The sequence below is a fragment of the Scomber japonicus genome, chromosome 1, assembly GCF_027409825.1.
Source record: "Scomber japonicus isolate fScoJap1 chromosome 1, fScoJap1.pri, whole genome shotgun sequence".
Classification (NCBI taxonomy): Eukaryota; Metazoa; Chordata; class Actinopteri; order Scombriformes; family Scombridae; genus Scomber; species Scomber japonicus.
The window spans coordinates 15,044,695-15,063,890 of NC_070578.1; the positions used below are offsets into that span (position 1 = coordinate 15,044,695).

General features: G+C 38.9%; 1 protein-coding gene across 2 annotated transcripts; it reads left to right on the plus strand.

Moving 5' to 3' along the window:
• The first annotated feature begins 691 nt into the window (after nt 1-691).
• LOC128355975 (AN1-type zinc finger protein 3-like) lies at nt 692-18,886 on the plus strand. Of its 2 annotated transcripts, none has more exons than XM_053316375.1 (6): nt 692-1,037; nt 7,872-7,912; nt 8,791-8,979; nt 10,589-10,654; nt 13,034-13,237; nt 16,777-18,886. In XM_053316375.1, the coding sequence occupies exons 1-6, from the start codon at nt 955-957 to the stop codon at nt 16,929-16,931; spliced, it is 738 nt and encodes a 245-aa protein (XP_053172350.1). In that variant the 5' UTR covers nt 692-954; the 3' UTR covers nt 16,932-18,886. The 2 variants fall into 2 exon arrangements, with proteins under 2 accessions (XP_053172350.1, XP_053172358.1); XM_053316383.1 differs by having other exon boundaries at nt 10,592-10,654.
• Nucleotides 18,887-19,196: the final 310 nt, after the last annotated feature.

The window sequence follows — 19,196 nt, forward strand, 5'->3', positions numbered from 1 at the left end:
TAGTAAAGCCCTCCACAAGAGTAGGTCATGTAATTCTGTCAGACACCAACATGACAGTTTTGTAGATCTTTCTCACTGCACACATTTTGACTTATTGACCTTAGGTGTGCTTTTTGTCATAATGCCTACAATGACAAATACCTATTGGTTATACAGGTCACAAAAGTGCACATTTTTATATAATTAATAAAAGTATAATTGTTGGCCTGTTGCACACCTGTTAACACCCAACAAAAAAGAGCACTTTGCAGAAAGAGAGAAAGAAAGAGCATTTTGCAGTTATTGCATGAAAATGAAAATGATCAAAAGTGTTTTTTAAAGTTAAACGCATTTCAAAGGTAATCACAATAATCATGTTTTCATAATTCTCTTACTTTAATGTCCATTTTGTTACTTAAAACTATGCCTGCATTTTGTCAGTGTTGTGGCTTCCTCCAGTAGTTGTAGGGTAGCATGGATCATACCATGGTAACTCATGAAGTCCCAGAAATCAAATATTTATACTCCATCGTGTACAAAGGTTAAATGACGTTTTACTATTAATAATGTTTAGAATTATTACGATGTGTACTTTTCCTTCACTTTTTATCCAGCACAAAAACATCGGTGTAACTTACGGCTGCCCAGTCTGCTTCTCACACCCCTCTTGTCTGTCAGTGGTTTGTTCCTCACTCCAGCTGATCGGCCCAGGATCCCCCCGGTGACTCTGTCCGTCTGTAGCTCTGACAGCTCCGATATCTCAAAGTCCATTTAAACTGTTTTAATACTCCGCACTTTCGTGGCCGCTCGTGTCGGCAAATTGTTCGTCATCCGGTGAAACTTTAGAGGATTATCGGGCAGGGGCATTGAAGCTCTACTTGTCAAAGCCAGGAAAAACCTCAACGCAAATACGAGGCCCTCACTCCGTCCCCGGATTCACCTGCTACGCGAAGAGCCTCACACGGGAGAGCCGACATGGGGGACACGGGGAGCGAAGGCAGCAAGCCTCCGAGCAACGTTAACGTGATACCCCCGCGTTGCCCCTGCGGGTTTTGGGGGTAAGACTAAAAACAAATATCTTTATTTCTCTGCCAATAGCTAGCCGAGTCGGTAGCCACTAGCGTTAGCAGCTCAAGCAGGGATGAGCTGCTCTCCTTGTTATTACCCCCTCCCCATTGTTTTGTAGCATTTAGCTGTGAGCTAACACCAGCTGGCCTCGGTCACCTCCCTGTAGAGGCAGGGAGCAGGTATGGGATAAAGCCGTCCAGGTAATGTGACAGGTGTGACAGAGCTAATAAAAAAAAGCTGGTTAAAGTATACAGGTAGCATGAATCAGAGTCATCTGTATTGGCCAAGTGTGTTTACACATGCAATGGAATTTGACTCTGGTTTAGTGGGTTTTAATGTACTCACACAGAATAACAACACAACAATCTTCAGAAGCATACACAAGGAGTGATTATACAAGCCAAATAGTTTCTGTGGACTGTAAACAGGATACAAATAGTACCCCAAAAAAAAGAGTTAAAGGAGTGAAGCTCACACTGAAGCTATACTCAACCATTAACTGATCTTAGGTGGCAGCTGGGCACTGACAGCTTTATCAGTCACAGTTTGCTGACAGGTGGTTTACATGGTAAGATATTATTTGCACAAAATGACAGCTAAACATATTGACACTGCATTGTTGGTACAGAATTGAGCTGACAATGAACAGGGCAGGAATCTAAATATATGCTGATAGGGTTATAATTAGGACTCTGGACTCTTACCAATTAATACCACTTGAATCTGTTTTTTGTTTGTTGCTTTCAGTTACTGTATGGTTTTGTTATAGTGTGTTTCCACTGTTAATAATTATTCAAAATGTCAAAGGGCCTGTACATGTCTGTCAAAACAGGGAATACATTAATATTAATGCATCACTGCCCTTGTGTTGTCATGTGTGCATTTAGTTGTCCTCTAAAAAACATAAAGCTCAATTTTAAAAATGAAAAAAGGGAACCTATACATTTCCAGTATAAACAGCAAACAGATAGATATTAATGCATTTAATTTAAGATTTTATTAAATTAAATTTACTATTTGCATTTGGTTGGCCAAATGAAATGTTATTATCCCTCTTTAGATGGGTATTGCTGTATTATAATTGTAGACACTAGGGACACAGGATGGCGGATATGTTGAAATTTGTGAATGACATTCTTTTGCAGGCCAAAGTTGAAGTGCATGCTCATCATCATAGCCATAAAGCATTGGATGAAACTTGGCTCCCAAGTTGAAATGTTTGTTTTCACCATTATTTTTCACCTAAGCTGTAAGAGCTGCTTTAATACGTCAAAGTAACAGCTTCACTGTTCAATTATTAAAAAGTGATGTGCTCTGTGATGACAAGCCACCCACTGAATGGTTGGATAAGCTTTACAAAAACTGCAATCTGTCACCAGATCACAGTGCAAGAGACGAGGGACTGAGTTTAGAAGCATTTTATCAAATTAGATTTTATCAAATCCCTCTTTGAATCTTAGTAAGTTTACTTCTCAACATAAGTAAGTAAAGGCTAAAAATAATTTCAATCCAAAGATGTTTAATCGCTTCTTGTTGGCTGAAAAGGCAGAATTTTTTTTTTCTCCATTTTTTTGTGGCAGTTTAAAGCGACTCTTACTTTTCTTCCATTTCACACAGCACTTTGAAAAAAACTTGAACAGCAACACATGTAACTGCAACCTGAAAATGAGATGAGCGTAATCATTTCCCTGAAAAAGAGTTCAGCGAAACTAAAAGCACACAGTTCCCTTGCTGTTGTACTTTGGTGTTACAGAGTTATGTGTCTTTTCATTCATAACAATCTTTGGCTGAATACAGATACTGGCTGCAGTGAACACATCAACCAGAGAATTGATAAAATGTTTTAGTTTAGCTGTTGCAGAATTAATGTTAATTAGCTGCAGCTGATCCAATGTGCTGCTAGTGATGCCTGTCATTTTCATGGCTGGTTTAAAATGAGAAGCCTGCTATTTTTTATGTTTCCAAATTCTTTTTGCAAATGAAAAAGAATGAGGAAAGATTAAAGGTTTGATAAGAGACTCCCTAGCATCAAAGGTGACCAAGGTATTTTGCAGATAGAATTTTGGGTTCAAGACCATAGACAACACCCACTGGTTTGTAGACTCCTCTTTTGAAGCCTTGAGTTTGGTGATTTGGCTCTTGCCATCTTGAATTTGACCGTCGTCATCTTTTGTAGCCAGAAGCGACCATATTCAGCCAAAATGATGGAGCTGACCCTAGTGTTTGGGTAGCATGATGCACGGTGCATTTACAGTCTCTGTTTAACAGTGATAATGCAAATGTTAAATATCTCTAGTAAATAACAAAATGGCTAGCCTTTTAGAACAAGCAAATGCTGAACAAGATTCTTGTAGGCGACCAAAATGTTACAATTAACTTCAATTGACTGAAAACACACTGCTGAATAGCAGCAGTTATGCCTATACTCTGTGATTCTGGGGTTTGGCTATGGTTATGTTGTTTTGTGCACTGACCTGTCAATGACAAGGTAACCACATCCTGCTTTAACCCCGCTGTATCATCTATTTATTCTCCATGATGCACAAAATGAGCATCATCCTGTATTGAAGAAGACTTGAAACTAGTGATTGAGACCAAAGTCTACTGAAGTAATAAATCACATGAGAAATAGGGTCATTTTCTTATAGACATACATAGAGTCTGACTTCTTTTTGCAAACAGCGGAGTCACCCCTGCTGGCCATTCGAAAGAATGCATGTTTAAGGCATTACGCATTGTCTACACTTTTCAGACCTGGAGCTACCTGCTTGGTTAGGAGCTTTTGGGGGTGATGGTTGTTACAAGTTAATTTATCCATGCTTTCCAAAACTGTTATGAATCACAGTTAAAAAATTATATTTTATGGTGTGACAATGCTGTAGTTAAGTCTGTTTAGGTTTATTCACAAAAGCACTTGATTAGGGTTAGGGAAATATCATTGTTTGGGTTAAAACAATCACTTGAAACGTGGTGTGGATTACAGTTAGTACGTCCTTAAAGTTTGTCAACCTTCATCATGGTAGCAGTTAACGCCATGACAATTTATTTATTTGTTTATTTGATAGGGACAGTGTTCATTAATTGACAGACAAGATTCAGTAACTGAGCCAGAGTTAGCTGTGTGTGCTAATTTCCATCTGTTGTCCCTAGCCTGTTCTTAAGAATGCAACCTGGAATAGGAAAATAATAAAATGAGTAAAAACACATATAACTGGGTACATGTCCATGGATGGGACATGCAAGCTAGTGCCCAGACCAGCACAATGCGTACCCATCAGCCAGACAGCATGGCACAGCTATAGCAAACATTACACACAGAACCATCAAACAAGCAAACAACAACAACAACATTGATAAAATGAGTACAATGCAGATTTCCTGCATAGTGAAAAGTATACACATGTACATACAGCTTGGGAAAGTACAGTGCCAGGAATTGGGGAGTGTGACTACATATGATCACAAGTTTGGTTTGCCTTAAGCCAGTTGTAGTTACGTTTTTTGAAAAAAATGTCCCAATTCACAGTTGGTAACATGACACTCACAGCTGAAAGTCAGCAGTGGTGTCTTGCAGCCATCCACCCAACCTACCACCTCCTAATAAGGAAATTTGTCACCTTATATAGACATAATCTAAACTGCGTCACTTCTCCGGGTCATAATTAATACTGCAGCTAGATGGAGTTGTTGGCATTGAGTCCCGGTGTGATGTGAGAGCTGATTTTTTAAATTGCTTTTTTTTTTAAAAAAAAAACCTAATTAATCGCAGCTGCTGTCAGTTACAATATTGGCCTGAATATAAGTCAACATTTGAAACACAAGTTTCTTTAGGTTTCGTCATAGTATCAGTGCACACACTTCTCATGTATCTCTTTCCTACTGTTTGTCTCCCACATGTCTTTCTGCTCAAACATGTTTGAAGAGACACATTCAGGTGGATCATGCATGGTTGCAATCGGTGCTTAGTAGCTCATTATCCATAATTGCATCTGGAATTTAGCAAAAGTTGTCACATGAATCCTCTTTTTGTCCAGCAAACTTCATTTTCTTAAAGTGATCTTCATAAGGGGAGGTAAAGAAAGAAGGAAAAGGGAAAAGTTCATTTCCCCCCTTTTGTTAATGTTTTCTCACTACAGCACTAGGGTGGTGTCTCTCTGTCTCTTAATGATCTTGTGCAGATAGTACCTCACTTAAATATCATTTTAGACAAGTTCTTATCCAGCTTCATTGGGAGCTGTCTCAAGTTGTTAGTTGAATTTAGTCAGGTTGTATCTCCTACTCAAATCATTCCTAACACTATATACCCATATGGGTAAGTACACAGCTTTTAATTTTTGGTGCTATGGATAGTCACTATGTTTGGATAATTAATTTTTTTGTGGAGTAATCCTTAAATGTTAAATGTATTAGTTTTCAGGTCAAAGTCAAAGGAAGCCTTTTCTTTTCCAGTACATATGATAGAGATATGCTCATTTTCTGAAATTTCAGTTGAGAAAGAGATAAAAAGCAGATGGAAATCAATGCTGGTGGCTGAGGGATTTAAGAGCGCTGACAAATGAAGGTGATGTAAATCTAGATTGCAATAAATTAGTCCATTGATGTATATAATTGTCCGGAGACATTAAAAGGAGAGCTATCCCAGTGGAATATAGTACAATCTCTATAAGCTGATAGACCCTGTCAAGGTTTTGTTATATCCAATAATACCATGACCGACCTTGCGATAAGGTGCGTCAACAACTGTTTGGTTGCTGTGTGTTTGCTGTGCTAAGTTAACTGTGTTGGACACTTGAGAAAGAAAAACTAAATACTTGGAAACTTGGAAATAGCCAGAAAGATGAATCCCATGATTTAGCCCCAAAGTTTGTTCTCTGTGCTTTCTTGCCTTCTATCAAATGTTAATGAGCATGTTGAGCATTTTTCTTTCCAGAATCTTGGACAACTTGCATATGTATGTCACTAAATGTCACTTAGAAAGCAATCCAGTTAAAAGCTGGTTATGGCTCATGGGTTGTTGACAAACTTTCTATGAATACCATTTCTAACAGACTTCCTATCCGCTTTCATTTGGTTATGTTTCCATTTTAATGCTCATGTCAGCAGCATTTATTGTGACATATTCTCAAAATGTGTATAAACCATTCAAGCCTTCACTCCTTTGTGTCACTCAAACTGAATCAGCAAAGTGACAGATCCCATCTTCATGTCTGTTCCAATCAGATATTCTCATTAGTAGCAGCAGTGGGCCAACTATGAAATTGACTGATTGTGTGCACTCTGATCAAACTTCACTCAGCTTAACAAGCATGCAGTCATTTCTTTCCTGCATGTTTTTTCTCAACCCTTTTAGTTTCCTTAATTAATCTGTGATTTGATTACCTCTGATTTGTAAGGCTGACAACGGGAAATTAATTGTTGTTGTTTACTCAGTATTAGCTTCCTCCCCACCCGTATCTCATGATGAGGTTTCTCTTCTATCCTTACTTCCTGCTTCCTCCTTTCTGCTTTTATACCCAAGACAACACGCCAGCACACTGACAGACAACCCTCAGCTTGACTGCAGCTGACCCTACATTTAGAAATGGGGACAAAGGTGTGCACTGAACGCCCAAAATAAATAGAATGTGACTGATAGCGGCGACCGTCACGCTCAGTGCGCAGACAGTATGGACGAGGGCTGGAGAGGAAATGAGAGGAGCCCTTTGAGAGGAAAGCCAGAGCCATCTGTTGTGATAGAGGTGTGCCACTGAAATCAGCAAGGCTTCCCTGATTCACACCGTAACAACAGCTTTTTGGATCAAAGATCTTTATCCATGATTTGGACAGGGATGGTCCATCGAAGCACATGGATCACGATGGGCAGTTAATGCAGTGTAATTTTCTCAATTCATGCCTCTAGCTCACCCTTATCAGACCAGTTGAGAGGTTTTCATGTCTTCTGTGAGCACTGTCAACATACTGGCTTCACGTCTTTGATGAAAAACAACAGTTTGATGCAAAAATGAGCCAGCCAGTCCCACCAGAATCAGTGTCTGTTAGCTGGAGTTGACAACATTGACCTTGAACATAAAACATTGACATGACTGATTTTACTGTAGTCACTGCACACTACAGACAGGAAACAACAGATGACCTACATGTGGTTAATTTTAAAGCTGCATGAAATATGATGAATTTAAGTTCAGTATTTACCTGCTTTTAGCTCTGGTTAGGGTTAGGGTTAGGGTGGGTAGTATCTGGTAGAGATGCTCGACTTTCCTCCCCAGCCACTAGTTCATTACAGTTCTGTGTAGTTTTGCAGTAAGTATACAATCAGCATGTGTGTAAGCGAATGTGAACAAAATAGGTGCATCAACAGGATCAGAATTGAAAAAAAAAAAGTTTTGATGCCTCCTATGTCTGAATAGGAATTTTTCTTTCGTTTAAAAATTTTGAATTTGTGTTTGTTCTGCAAGACCTACAGAAAAAGATCAAAATAAAAGTCATATCTTGGTTGATATAGTCTCCTCGCTGGTTTGCCATGTAGACCTTTGAAAGCCACTTCGCATGACAGCTTTTGATTTTACTGAATAATTTAAAACCGTAGTCGAGATGAAATTCTGCATCTTGAACTTTTCTTCATATCAGAATCTCAAATGATAAATTAAGTGTGAGTCTGGGACTTGGAGGTCATGGAAATGCGATGTTACTCTTGCCATGTAGATGTCCACCAGCAAATGGCTCATTACACTTTTAAATGTTTCTCCACCTTTTTTTTGAAAACCTCATGCAAGAGCACAAATATTTAACTAACATATTTTCTTTCCTCTCTGCTCTTTCCCCAGGTCGAGCAAAACTATGAATCTGTGCTCAAAATGTTTTGCAGGTAAGTTCTTGTTCTGCTGTGTGCTCGTTTTGTTTGCTGATTTTGTTCCTAATGTAGACCTGTGTGAGTCGGGTGGGGGGGTCAGAGACTGCCTCCGCTACTGTAGCTGCTCTGGACAGGACTTGAAGTGACTGAGGAAAAGAAAAGAAAAGAAAGGAAAAGAGGGTTTAAGTGAGTAAAGTGTTACTGTCACTCCTTACTCTGTTTATTTTACAAATTGTCATCATTTTAAGAAAAAATTAGAAATTTCATACTACAAAAAATTTGCATCCTGTAACTGTATCGAACTGGAACGTTACATTTCTGTTGGGATTTGCAACCATTTGGCAGTTACTATTTTTGTTGCTTCTTTTCACCAATAAGGTGAAAGATTTTCTTTCTTAACTCACTACTCTTAAGAAACTGTCAACCACGGGACATGGACAATCTCCACTATTTATATGCAAATCCTCTCACTTAATCCCCCTTTGGATCTTACTATGGGAAAACTTGTGGGTTCAAGACTTTGGGGAAGAAGTTTTGGAGGTATGAAACACAGTTTTGTGTTAATTTCTTCAGTTTTGGGATGATTCAGTGTGTGTAGCCCAACGGCAAGTCTCATCAGAGTATTTGGTCCCTTCTGATTTAGGCTATAGTTCATTCTCCAACAAAACCAGCGCCAGAAATTTAGGCAAAAAATGATGTTCATTTACTTAAGAATTGTGTCAATGTGCCACAGTCACTTAAGGTAATATTGAGCTAAATTGAGCACTCGAGTCCCCTCTTTGCTTTGCTTGTTTGGCAAACTGCTCAAGTTCACAACCACTCAATCCTGTAAATGCAAACATGTACACACAGATGCCCAAAGTATTTCACCATTTGCTTTTTTTAAATTAAAGACATACAGAAGAAACAGACAGATGGTGATTGTGCCCCAAAAGCCTCCTCAAGCTCCAGCAGCAGCCAAGCAGACATCTTCTGTAATGAATCAAACAGCAGCATCAGTCCGTCGCTCATGTCGATGTCTAACACATCAGAAGAGCCTTTGCCAGGAGAGACAGGAGTGACAACTCTACCTGCTCAGGAAGGTAAGACAGCTGTTAATCAGAGAGAAATTAATTGCATTAGGTTTTCTTTTCAGCTTAAATGGTGAGTGTGCTTAAATATTTCAGATCAGTGAATGACTAGCTCCTTCCTTGCTTCATAGTTCATTGAAAGATGCATTTTTTTCTTTGAACTTATGCAGTGTGGAGCACTCCCATTCTGAAAGGGAAACTGTTTGAAGTATTGAATTCAAAGGTGATGATTATATGATCTGTTTGGTTTATTCTAACCATTGAGGTAATGTACTGTGTGTCTGCAAATTTATAATCTACAATCCCTAACCTCAGAGTATTGTAGCTTTTAGTCCAGGTCATCTTTCTGTAAAAGATTGCTGCCAGTTTCTGCAAGATGAAACAGCAGCTGCAGTGCCCCTGTCCTGGCTATATTTGTCCTCATGGCACAGATAGAAGGAATGATAGGAAAGGGTATCTATTCAGAAGTGAAGGTCTTAAGAGGACACCTGCAATTGCCAGGGCATCCGTCATCGCTATACAGTGACAAGGTTATTTGTGGAGGCTCATCCAGGACACAATAAAGTGGCGACCAAATGGATGTGCGGAACTTGTAAGAAAATTTCCACACTACCCTGGTGACCCTGTTACAGCAAGAGTTATTTTAGTAATTTACCCAGTCACATGGTTATTGCAGGGTTTTTTTTCTTTTACACAAAGCCCATTATGGAACTTGCTTGTAATTTACTCACAAAGTGGCTGAATATGCATCAGTTTCATCAGCTGTTCTGTATGACTGATGCTAAAATATTATATGTTGCATGAGTAGTTATGCATTATATCATGATGAACAATGAATAAACAGTACCCCATGAATACTTGACGAATTGTCACTATTTTAACGGATGACATATATATATTGTATTTATGCCTATATTCAGTCGTCTTTTGGCTGGATTCAGTCTGCGAGCACTGCACACACGCTGCGGTCTGTCCTTTACAGATATCTATCATGTTTACTGTGAAAAGGAAAAAAAACAAGCACAGAGCATTATAAAGGATTCCACACACGGCAGACATGGTCTTTTCATCCTGCTATGGCGTGAAAATGTTACAGAAGTATCCGAACAACCACCAACAGATTTTGCAGAAGCTTCTGTCCTCATGTCCTCAGCCTGTTACCATTAGAAACTCTGTTTACCATTTATAAACTATGCATGTCAGGGTAGCCCTAATGCGTGACTCAATCTGTCACTCTGTTGCAGTTCACCTCTTTTTTCACACAGTAGTTTGGCTCCCATATTTTCCTCTGTATTTTCATAGTGTGTGTATGCATGATTATGTATGAGTCAGTGTAAGAATTCTTGACTTTTTTACAGTTTGTGATTGTCTGCTCTATATTTAGATTGTTTATTGTTGAATTATTTAATGGTCTGTTATATTTTCATCATACCGAAGAGACAATTTATCTCCTTACTGTTGTACACTTTTGATATTGAAATAAAATCTTAAAGTCCTGAGGTCTACCGGGGAGAATATAACATCAACTGCATTATTCTCATTCTGTCTTTTTATCTTTTCTTCTATTTTTCTTATCTTCTCTCTCTTTCCTTCCCTCCCTTCTACTCTTTCTCTTTTTCAGAAGTATCCAGCACAGACACAGTCTTCAGTTCACTCTCCACTCCCACAAAACGCTCCTTTGAGTCAGGTATGCCTTAGCTAAACCACAGCAATGTTTGCCATTGGGTTTTGCACTGTGTGCTTGTCATGTCTGCTGGGCCCGGCACCACCAACCAGCCCAGGTTAATTGTTCTTACAGGGGAGACAGTAGAGGGAAGAATAATGGGTGATGCAATAGAGCATGTCTGTGAGAGGGTGCAAAGGTCTGTATATGTGATAGTAATATGATGAGCTGGTGACATATCCAGGGTGTCATGCCTTTCTCCCAATGTTTACTGCAAGCTTTATAGTTTAAAAGAATATTCTTACTCTGCTTTGAATAATTATTCATGGTCTGGTAAAGTTTTTCTAGCAAAGTTTTTCAATGTAGTTACCTAGTTAGAAATTCTTAATATTACATCTACTCTATCTACCTCCATTAAAAATTCAGAATCTATGAATATGTAAATATTTGCATAGAAAAATATAAACTGCTGGACACAAGACATCTCCTTCTTCACGATAAAGTCCACAGTCTTCAGTGTCCTCAGAGAAACTTTTCCCCCTTCAGCAGATAAATGTGAAAACAGCCTTTCAGTGTCAAATTTGCACATGCATTGTTCTGCACAGTGAAGAACAACTGAACTGAAAAATTGAAGAAACAAGAAGAAAACCACATTTCTGAGTGGAAGGGGGACTTTAAGTGTCGAAAGAGCTGCTGTAGACAGAAGCCTTACTGTCAGAATTAATTTAAAATGAGTTGAATAAGGGGGGAATCTGAAATACTGCAATCTTTTAGTGTAACTGTGCCTTTATTGTGTTGTCGCTCCTGGGTGATATCTAACTACTGTATGTGACACACAGCTGGCTGCACTCACACACGACTTAAGACAACTGCAGAGTAGACAAGGCTCAGAAATGGTGTGTGAACATGTTGATCCCTTGTCTTTTGCTGTAGGATCAAGTAAACAAAAACACACACACACACACACACACACACACACACACACACGCACACGCACACACACCATGCATCATTTAAACATTGAGGTATGGTTGAGGAAACAGTTTCTCTAAATGTGTCCCTCTGTATTTCAGTTTCAAGCATACATACAGTAGGTCTTTTCAGCAACCTATGACATACTTAAATTAATTTGTAATGCACACATCTTGCCTTAACATGGCCTTTTTTTAGGGAAAAATTAATTTGAGAGTTGTTGACTCACATTTAAATTTGACGTTTCACTCTAAATTGGCCACAGAGATTTACAAGGTTAACAAAATTCAGGCAAGGAGGGAGTTTTTTTTTTTTTCCTCGACATTCACTCGCACATGTGCAGACACACACTCACACACGTATAGGGATCGATGGGGCAGGCAAGGGGGATCTGGCTGCTCAGCTTGGCCTAGTTCTCAGAGATTTATTGAGCGTTGATCTGCATTCGGCCGGGCCAGGAAAAAAGTCTGCAGGATTGATGAGAAAAGCTGAGTTGAAATTCTAGCCGACCCCTGAAACTAGCTACAGGTACATGCTCTTCCTTTCTCAGGTGCTGGCTTGAATGTAATCTGTCGCAGGGGGACCATTCATCTCTAAAATGCCTTTTCCTTAACACAAAGAGGTGTTTTTTTGTTCCAGTGTGCCATCATCAGTTCTCTCCCAGTTGCAAACCTCACTAAATGAGAGATAATGTCTTTATATATTAAATTGAAGTTGTTATGGAGCCTATTATTTGAGGTCCTACATTTTCTCTTGAAATTCTGGTCAAAGCTGTAGTCCTGGACACACAGGAGATGAATTATTTTTAGAATATTATGTGGGCAGGAGAGTAATAAAAGGTGGAGAAGTTTTGGCTGCAAGAATATTGTTAGATTAATTATTTAAATGTGTTTCTTGCAGGTCGATTAACCTTCATTTGATTTGGTATCTGTCCACAGCAGAAAGTCGAACTATTCATAGCTATCTATTTGCTTAATTCTGTATGACTGAACTATTTCAATTTCTGCTACATGATGATCACTAAAATAATATCAAAGTATTATTTTGCTTGACGTCATGATCACAAATCTTCATAATTTGGATCTTATAACCTCATGTTGTCTATTTTAGTTGAGAATATCAGTATGCTGAAAAGGAACATTTGTAATCACCTCTTTTCAGTGAAGTGTTACCTTTTGCTGAACAGTACAGTATAAACAGATGGGACGAAGACACATTTGAACCCAATGGAATAAAGATATTTAGTATGCACCGTTGAGATATTAAAGGTTTTACTCTTCATTTTCCTAAAAGCTGGTTTGATGTGGCTCCAGCCAGACTTTCAGACCACTGCATTAGTGCTCCTAGTCTGCAGCATTTTCTTTCTTTTTGTGAAAAATTCACCGGTGAAATACATTTTTTCCCTTTCTGTTTGTGTGCGTTTGTCTCCAGCCTCGGAGTCAGAAAGTGACGTGTCTCCCGACAAGCGAGCGAGAGTGGGTGAGCTGCCAGAGAGTGAGGAGTCGTCGTCATCATCTTTGTCTGCATCACCATCCTCATCTCGCGGTGGCTCCAAACAGCGGAGCCGCAAACGCTGCCATCGCTGCCAAACCAAACTGGAGTTGGTTCAGCAAGAGCTCGGGTCCTGTCGCTGTGGTACGACTGTGTGCACATAAAAATATACACTATAACTACTGAAGAAACATACACAAATATATGCAAGGGGCCCACACACACACACACACACACACACACACACACACACACAAACACAAACAAACACAAGAGGATACATATGAAGCAGCAGTACTTACTGTTAAAGTCCATTATCATGTATCTTTCTTCTACCCTCCAGTACTAATGCTCCAGCTTCAACAGCATTTCTGAGTCAAATGTTGAAAAATTGAAACCCGTTTTGTCAAAATACTCACGTCACCCAATCAGCTGATGTCAGGATCATTAAACCTGGCAGAGAACAGAAACAAAACAAATCAAATTTAATATTTTATAGTTTTTCTCGTTGTCGAGCATCAACCCAGTAAATCAGTTCAGCATGAAACACAAAGGTAATAAATGACTTTTGAAATATCTAATACTGGCCTCATAAATACATGAATATGTTAGTTAACTTGTTTTTTTTTTGTTTTGTGTTTTTTAACTCATCAATTTCACATCCAGTGCAGTGGAGAGCATCTACTAACTTCGCGTGTGTTTGTGTGTTGACAGAAATGTCGATGACCAAACTGCTTTTGCTAGCCTTGGGGGACCATTACTGAAAGCCTGAATGTTTCACATTGCACATAAAACATGAGCCAATTACCACGAACACTAATGCAGTTTAAACCAATACTTGGCTTGCTAATCAACTTGTTTGCATACATATTAAAGTACTTAAAAAGTCACAGCTATTCACTGCTTAAAGACCATCTGCTTAAACCCACACAATAATTTCTAAATTGGAAATTGACTTGAATGTTTTTTTTCCACTAGGCACTACTTAATGCATGGGGTATCCATCCTTAATAGCCCAATGCTTGCTATGAAAACATACTTTTTACAGACTGAAGGGGAAATGGGTGCAATTATAGTGATCCCTGACTATTGCAGTAATTGTAGATTACTTTGCTAATGGTTCTGCAGAATGTGTCAGAGTATAAGCCAAGAAGATCTGATAATGAGTTGGAAACATGAATACATTTCAGATTGTAAATGGGGAGAGAAAAGATAGCTCCAGCTGAGTATCTGATCCAATGTTGTCACACTCAGACTGCTGCTGTTACACAGTGCCTCTAATATTTGTCTTACTACATGTTAGTATAACACAGAGGAAAGGCACTGGGACTTAAAAAGCGTATATGTTCTCTTCTGGCAGTGGCAATTCAACAGAAACACTTTATCTTGGCTTTCACTTTGCAAACAACGGTCATAAAATATTTGATTTGAGAAACACTCCTATACCGTTTCTCTAACCAGTAACTTGTAATAAAATTAACTAGCTATATTTAGTGTTTATTTTTAAATCAGAGTGGCTAAACATTGGGTTTAGACAGTCTGATCTGAACCTCTTTCAGCTGTTGGCCTACTGTTCAGGCTGTAGTATGTAAAGTAGATGGTGGTATTCTGAATTTGTAGGTTGAGTCAATATTCATTCAGTCATACAATGCATTAAAATCACATAATGGCTGCTATCCATCTTGCCAGAATGCTGCATGTAGTGCAGTGGCAGTGACGGTGAAAACAACTTCAATAATTAGCCTATTCATTAATGCCCTTACTACAATAACTGGTTATGTATAAAGCATTTCTGTCTTTGTGTGTGCGTGTGCATGTACGTGAAAATGGTTTTTCAGCTTTCTCCTCAGCCTTCTGAAATACGTCTGTGTCCATTCTTACCTTAGGTGCAATAAATATTTAAGTTTGCATTAAATGTAATACAAACTTTTGATACACATACTGATTTTATTTTACCTAAAAGCATTCTCAAATCCCTATAGTCCCTCTGAGCACGCTGATGTAATAAAAATGAACCCAATCCAAAATTACTTTTTAAAATGTCAGCAATGGGCTGGTGAAAAATGTTTGATTTGGGGTTTCTCATGGGAGAATAAAAAAATATCTTTGTATTATCACTTTATCAACTTTTGAAAATAGTGTGGTAGAAGAATTATTATCTGTAGGTCTAATCAAGTTATGGGACAAAAGGAGAAATGGTATTCTATCTTTTTTTTAGACAGCTAAACTCATTCATACTTAAATCTTCTTCTTGAAGGAATCGTGAATCAGTGGTTCTCAGCCTTTTCACTTTGTTACATGTTGCATTGTCCAGTTAAGTTGCTTAATCGATTTGTCCACAAAGTGTCCGAAAATTGTGAAAAAATAACTGTTAAAGTTTTCCACAGTCCAGGGTTATATCTTCAGATGTCTGGTTTTGTCTGATTAAGTCCAAAACTCAAAGATATTCAGTTTATCATGTTCAACAAAGTAAAGCAATACATCATCACATTTGCGAAGCTGAAACCATATTTTTTTTCTTTTTTTTTCTTAAGAAATGACTAAAATGATTATTCAATTATCAAAATATTTGCTGACTAATCTTCTGTTAATCGCTGTTAAACTTTTTTTTTACCCCCATGTTGGGAACCACTAATGCAGAATGTTAACTGTGGAGCACATAGTATACATTGAATGGCTCTATACCCTATAAGTACACTTCTTTTGTACTTAAATTACAGTAAATGAATGGAAGTAGCTTAGGTCTCCATTGCTGCCTCGTGGTTTGGGGAAATATCTAACAGCCCATCCCTTTGAAAGACTCCTGAGTTACACAACTCACTCCCTTCCTCTTCATTGGTGTTCGCTGCAATCACATAGATTTTAATTGCATAGCAACCAGCCGTCAAACTGGGCTTTAAATCACTGCTCATTGAATGCCAGCAGTGTTATTATGTGTATTAATGAATGAATTTAAGACGATGAGAGCTAACGAGCTTCTCTGAGCTTAACGAGCCTCCTACAGTGGCAGGGCCTTTTGTTTGAGTGCTACAGTAGAGACAGAGAGTCAATGAGAAATGTATGGTTGTCTGCCTTTTGTTGAATAGAGTCAAAAAGAGGCAGCTGTAAACTAGAAAGCCTTCTCTGCTAACAAGACCTTTAACAAAGGCTTTTGGCAAAGCAGTAAATATTGTCTCGCCTTTGCAATAAAAAAAAAGTGTATATTTAAGAAGTTCAGGGCATTTAAGGTATGACATACTCATCTTCCAATGTCACAAGGAAAGTGTGTTTTTTCTTTATTCTTATCCATGATGTGACCCAGTCTGCTTTGATGTGTGCTTTCGTGTGGAGGGGTCATCCACAGCGTGTCACCCCTCTTTTACCCACATCTCCAAGCAGGGAAGGAGGCGACCCCTGATCCCTTTACATAGCATCACGTAGCCTAGAGGTGGTGTCATCTCTATCATCACACATTGTCAAGTCTATTCCCGATTTTATTGTTGTTTGCACTATAGACCATTTTCATGTTGCAGCACTTAACTTAAAGCAGATGCAGGGAGAAATCCCCCTACCCCCCCAGCAAATCGCACCCTGGTCTTTTAATTGTAATGGTTTTTAAACATGTCTTTCAGTAATATTCACATTTGTTGAACTTGGCAAATTAACCACTCTCTCCCCCCCATCCCCCCCATCCCCTCTGCTAGGTTATGTCTTCTGTATGCTCCACCGGCTCCCAGAGCAACACGAGTGCCTGTTTGACCACCTGGGCCGTGGTCGGCAGGAAGCTGTCCTCAAGATGGTCAAGCTTGACCGCAAGGTGGGCCGCTCTTGCCAGCGCATCGGCGAGGAGTGCTCCTGAGCGGCTGTTTCCCACAAAATAATCTCGGTGTTCAGACGGTGTCTTAGCACTAACAGGGATTTTCTTTTTTTTTTCTCTTCTCATTTTGGTTTTCAGGATTTTTGCAGGGTTTTTTTTTTTGGATACAAACCTGCTCTCATTTATTTCAAATTATGTTTGCTTTTTTCAATCCCACTGTTACCCATATCCACGTTGTTTTCTGCTTTTGTTGGCTTGATCATATCCCTACTGCTAAGACGCCTTTTGGAAAATCCAAACCCAGGAATAAGAGAACAAGAAAGAGCAAAGGAAATATATACTTTCTACGCTTTTTCGCAAGGTCCTGACTACAAAAGTGTGAGTGGAGTAAGAATGGATATAAAGATGAGGAGAAGAAATACAAGGCTTTATACAAATGTTTGTCCAGGAAGCCAGTTTGAGACTATACTCTTTACCTCAAAAAAAAAGAAAAAAAAAAAAAAAAAGATGAAGAGGAAGGGATGGTTACCCTTTGTGTACACTTTTGCTTTGGCAATGTTTATAGACTGTGCTCTTTACCTCAAAATCAGACAGAGCTGCTTTCTACTCTGCGCCAAGCATGGACTTAGTGAAGCCAACCCAGCTAGCCAGCGTCAGTCGGTGTCTCACCCCCAGGCCGTCCACCACCTCTAATCCTGAATCACCTGTTAATCATCCACCTCAGGATATCAAAACTTAATCTGAACCCTTCCTTCATCCAACTTGCAGCCTTCTCTTTTCCTCTACAGGACACTTTTCTGCCCCTTTGGTTTCATCATTGTTCTGAATGTGTTTCTGTGTTACCGAGGACACCACTGTGGACAATGAAAGTGGCATATTACTGTAAGCTCAAGTTGAGAATTTGCAGTGTGAGCTGGACTAAAACACATATTGTGCTGGTGGGGACAGTGAGCTGGTTGTTGGACTGCAGCACAGATCTGTCTTTAACATCGGTGTGATTGATCAAAACTTAATATGTTGAAAATTCTCTCTGTCTTCCTCTTTTTTTTTTTTCTAAGTCTTTATCTCCTGATTTTCTCCAGCCCTACCACAGGCAGGCATTTCCATTGTCTCTCAGAAACATGGATTATGTGTGTTGGACGTGACAAGATGGATATTAAAATGTGCTTATGATTTTGTAAGTTTGCATTGTACACATTACAGTACTTTTGCTAAGGACACAAACACTTTATAATGGGTATGTGCCCAGCTGTTGTTCACATGGAGCACAAGCAGGTAAAAATCAAACATTGCTGTACACTTGGAGTCACTCAGAGGTTATTGCTTGTTTGGGATGGTGATGGTTGTTATTGTTCAGGTCTCTCAATGTCTTAGGCCTTCATTTCAGTTATCCACAGTTTTAAAGGTAATTTTTGGCTCTAGCTGTGAAACAAGACTCTGTGTTCTTGGGTTTTTCATTCCTCTTTTCAGTACTTAAAAAGTCCTCCTTACTTCACTACCCCATGTTTTGATTTCCAGATAGCGTGACAAGCTCTCATGCACCCTCCTCCTCCTCCTGTCTTTCACTCCCCTTTTCTCATCTTTTCCTTTATTGATTGCTCTATATTTTTCCCCCTTATTTCAACTTCTCTGTCTTGCCTCCTCAATTTTTCTTGTACATGAGGGGAAGAGGGCTGTGGTGAGTGGAGCCTCGAAAGTCAAAATCAGCAAATAATTACTTTCTAAATGTTTTCCTGGTGGACTATGGGAGACATGAACAGAAAATGCATAATGAATGAATATTCTGTATCTTAAAGAAAACCTTATTTAACCCTTTTTTGCTTTTCAGATTTACTTACACTTTAGTGTAGAGTTGCTTTTTTTTTTGGTTGTAAGATGGTATAAAATGGGAAGATAAACCTGGAAAATGCTATATTTTGTTTCCATTACATTTTGTTTTTCCTCTCCAACTTTTTCTTTTATTGAGAAAGAATAAACTGGATTAGACAAAATGTGAACATCTCTGGTGTACTTATTGGGTGGATGGAATGCTGGATTGTTTGAAAAAAAATCTCTTATGAATACATAAAGTGACTTGATCAGTTTAATTTATTTTTCATCCACTGGTTTGATTTTGCAGTGGCATTCTCTGAGAGGATATCTGAGATGAACGTACATACCTATGTGCACGATGTGTGGTTCCAAGCATGTGGGTATGAGATGAGGCTATGTACAGTACCAGTCCCGTTTGGACACTCTTTCTCATTGATGTGAATGGGAAAGTGTGTCCAAACTTTTGACTGGTACTGTATGTGTGTGAGTCAACAG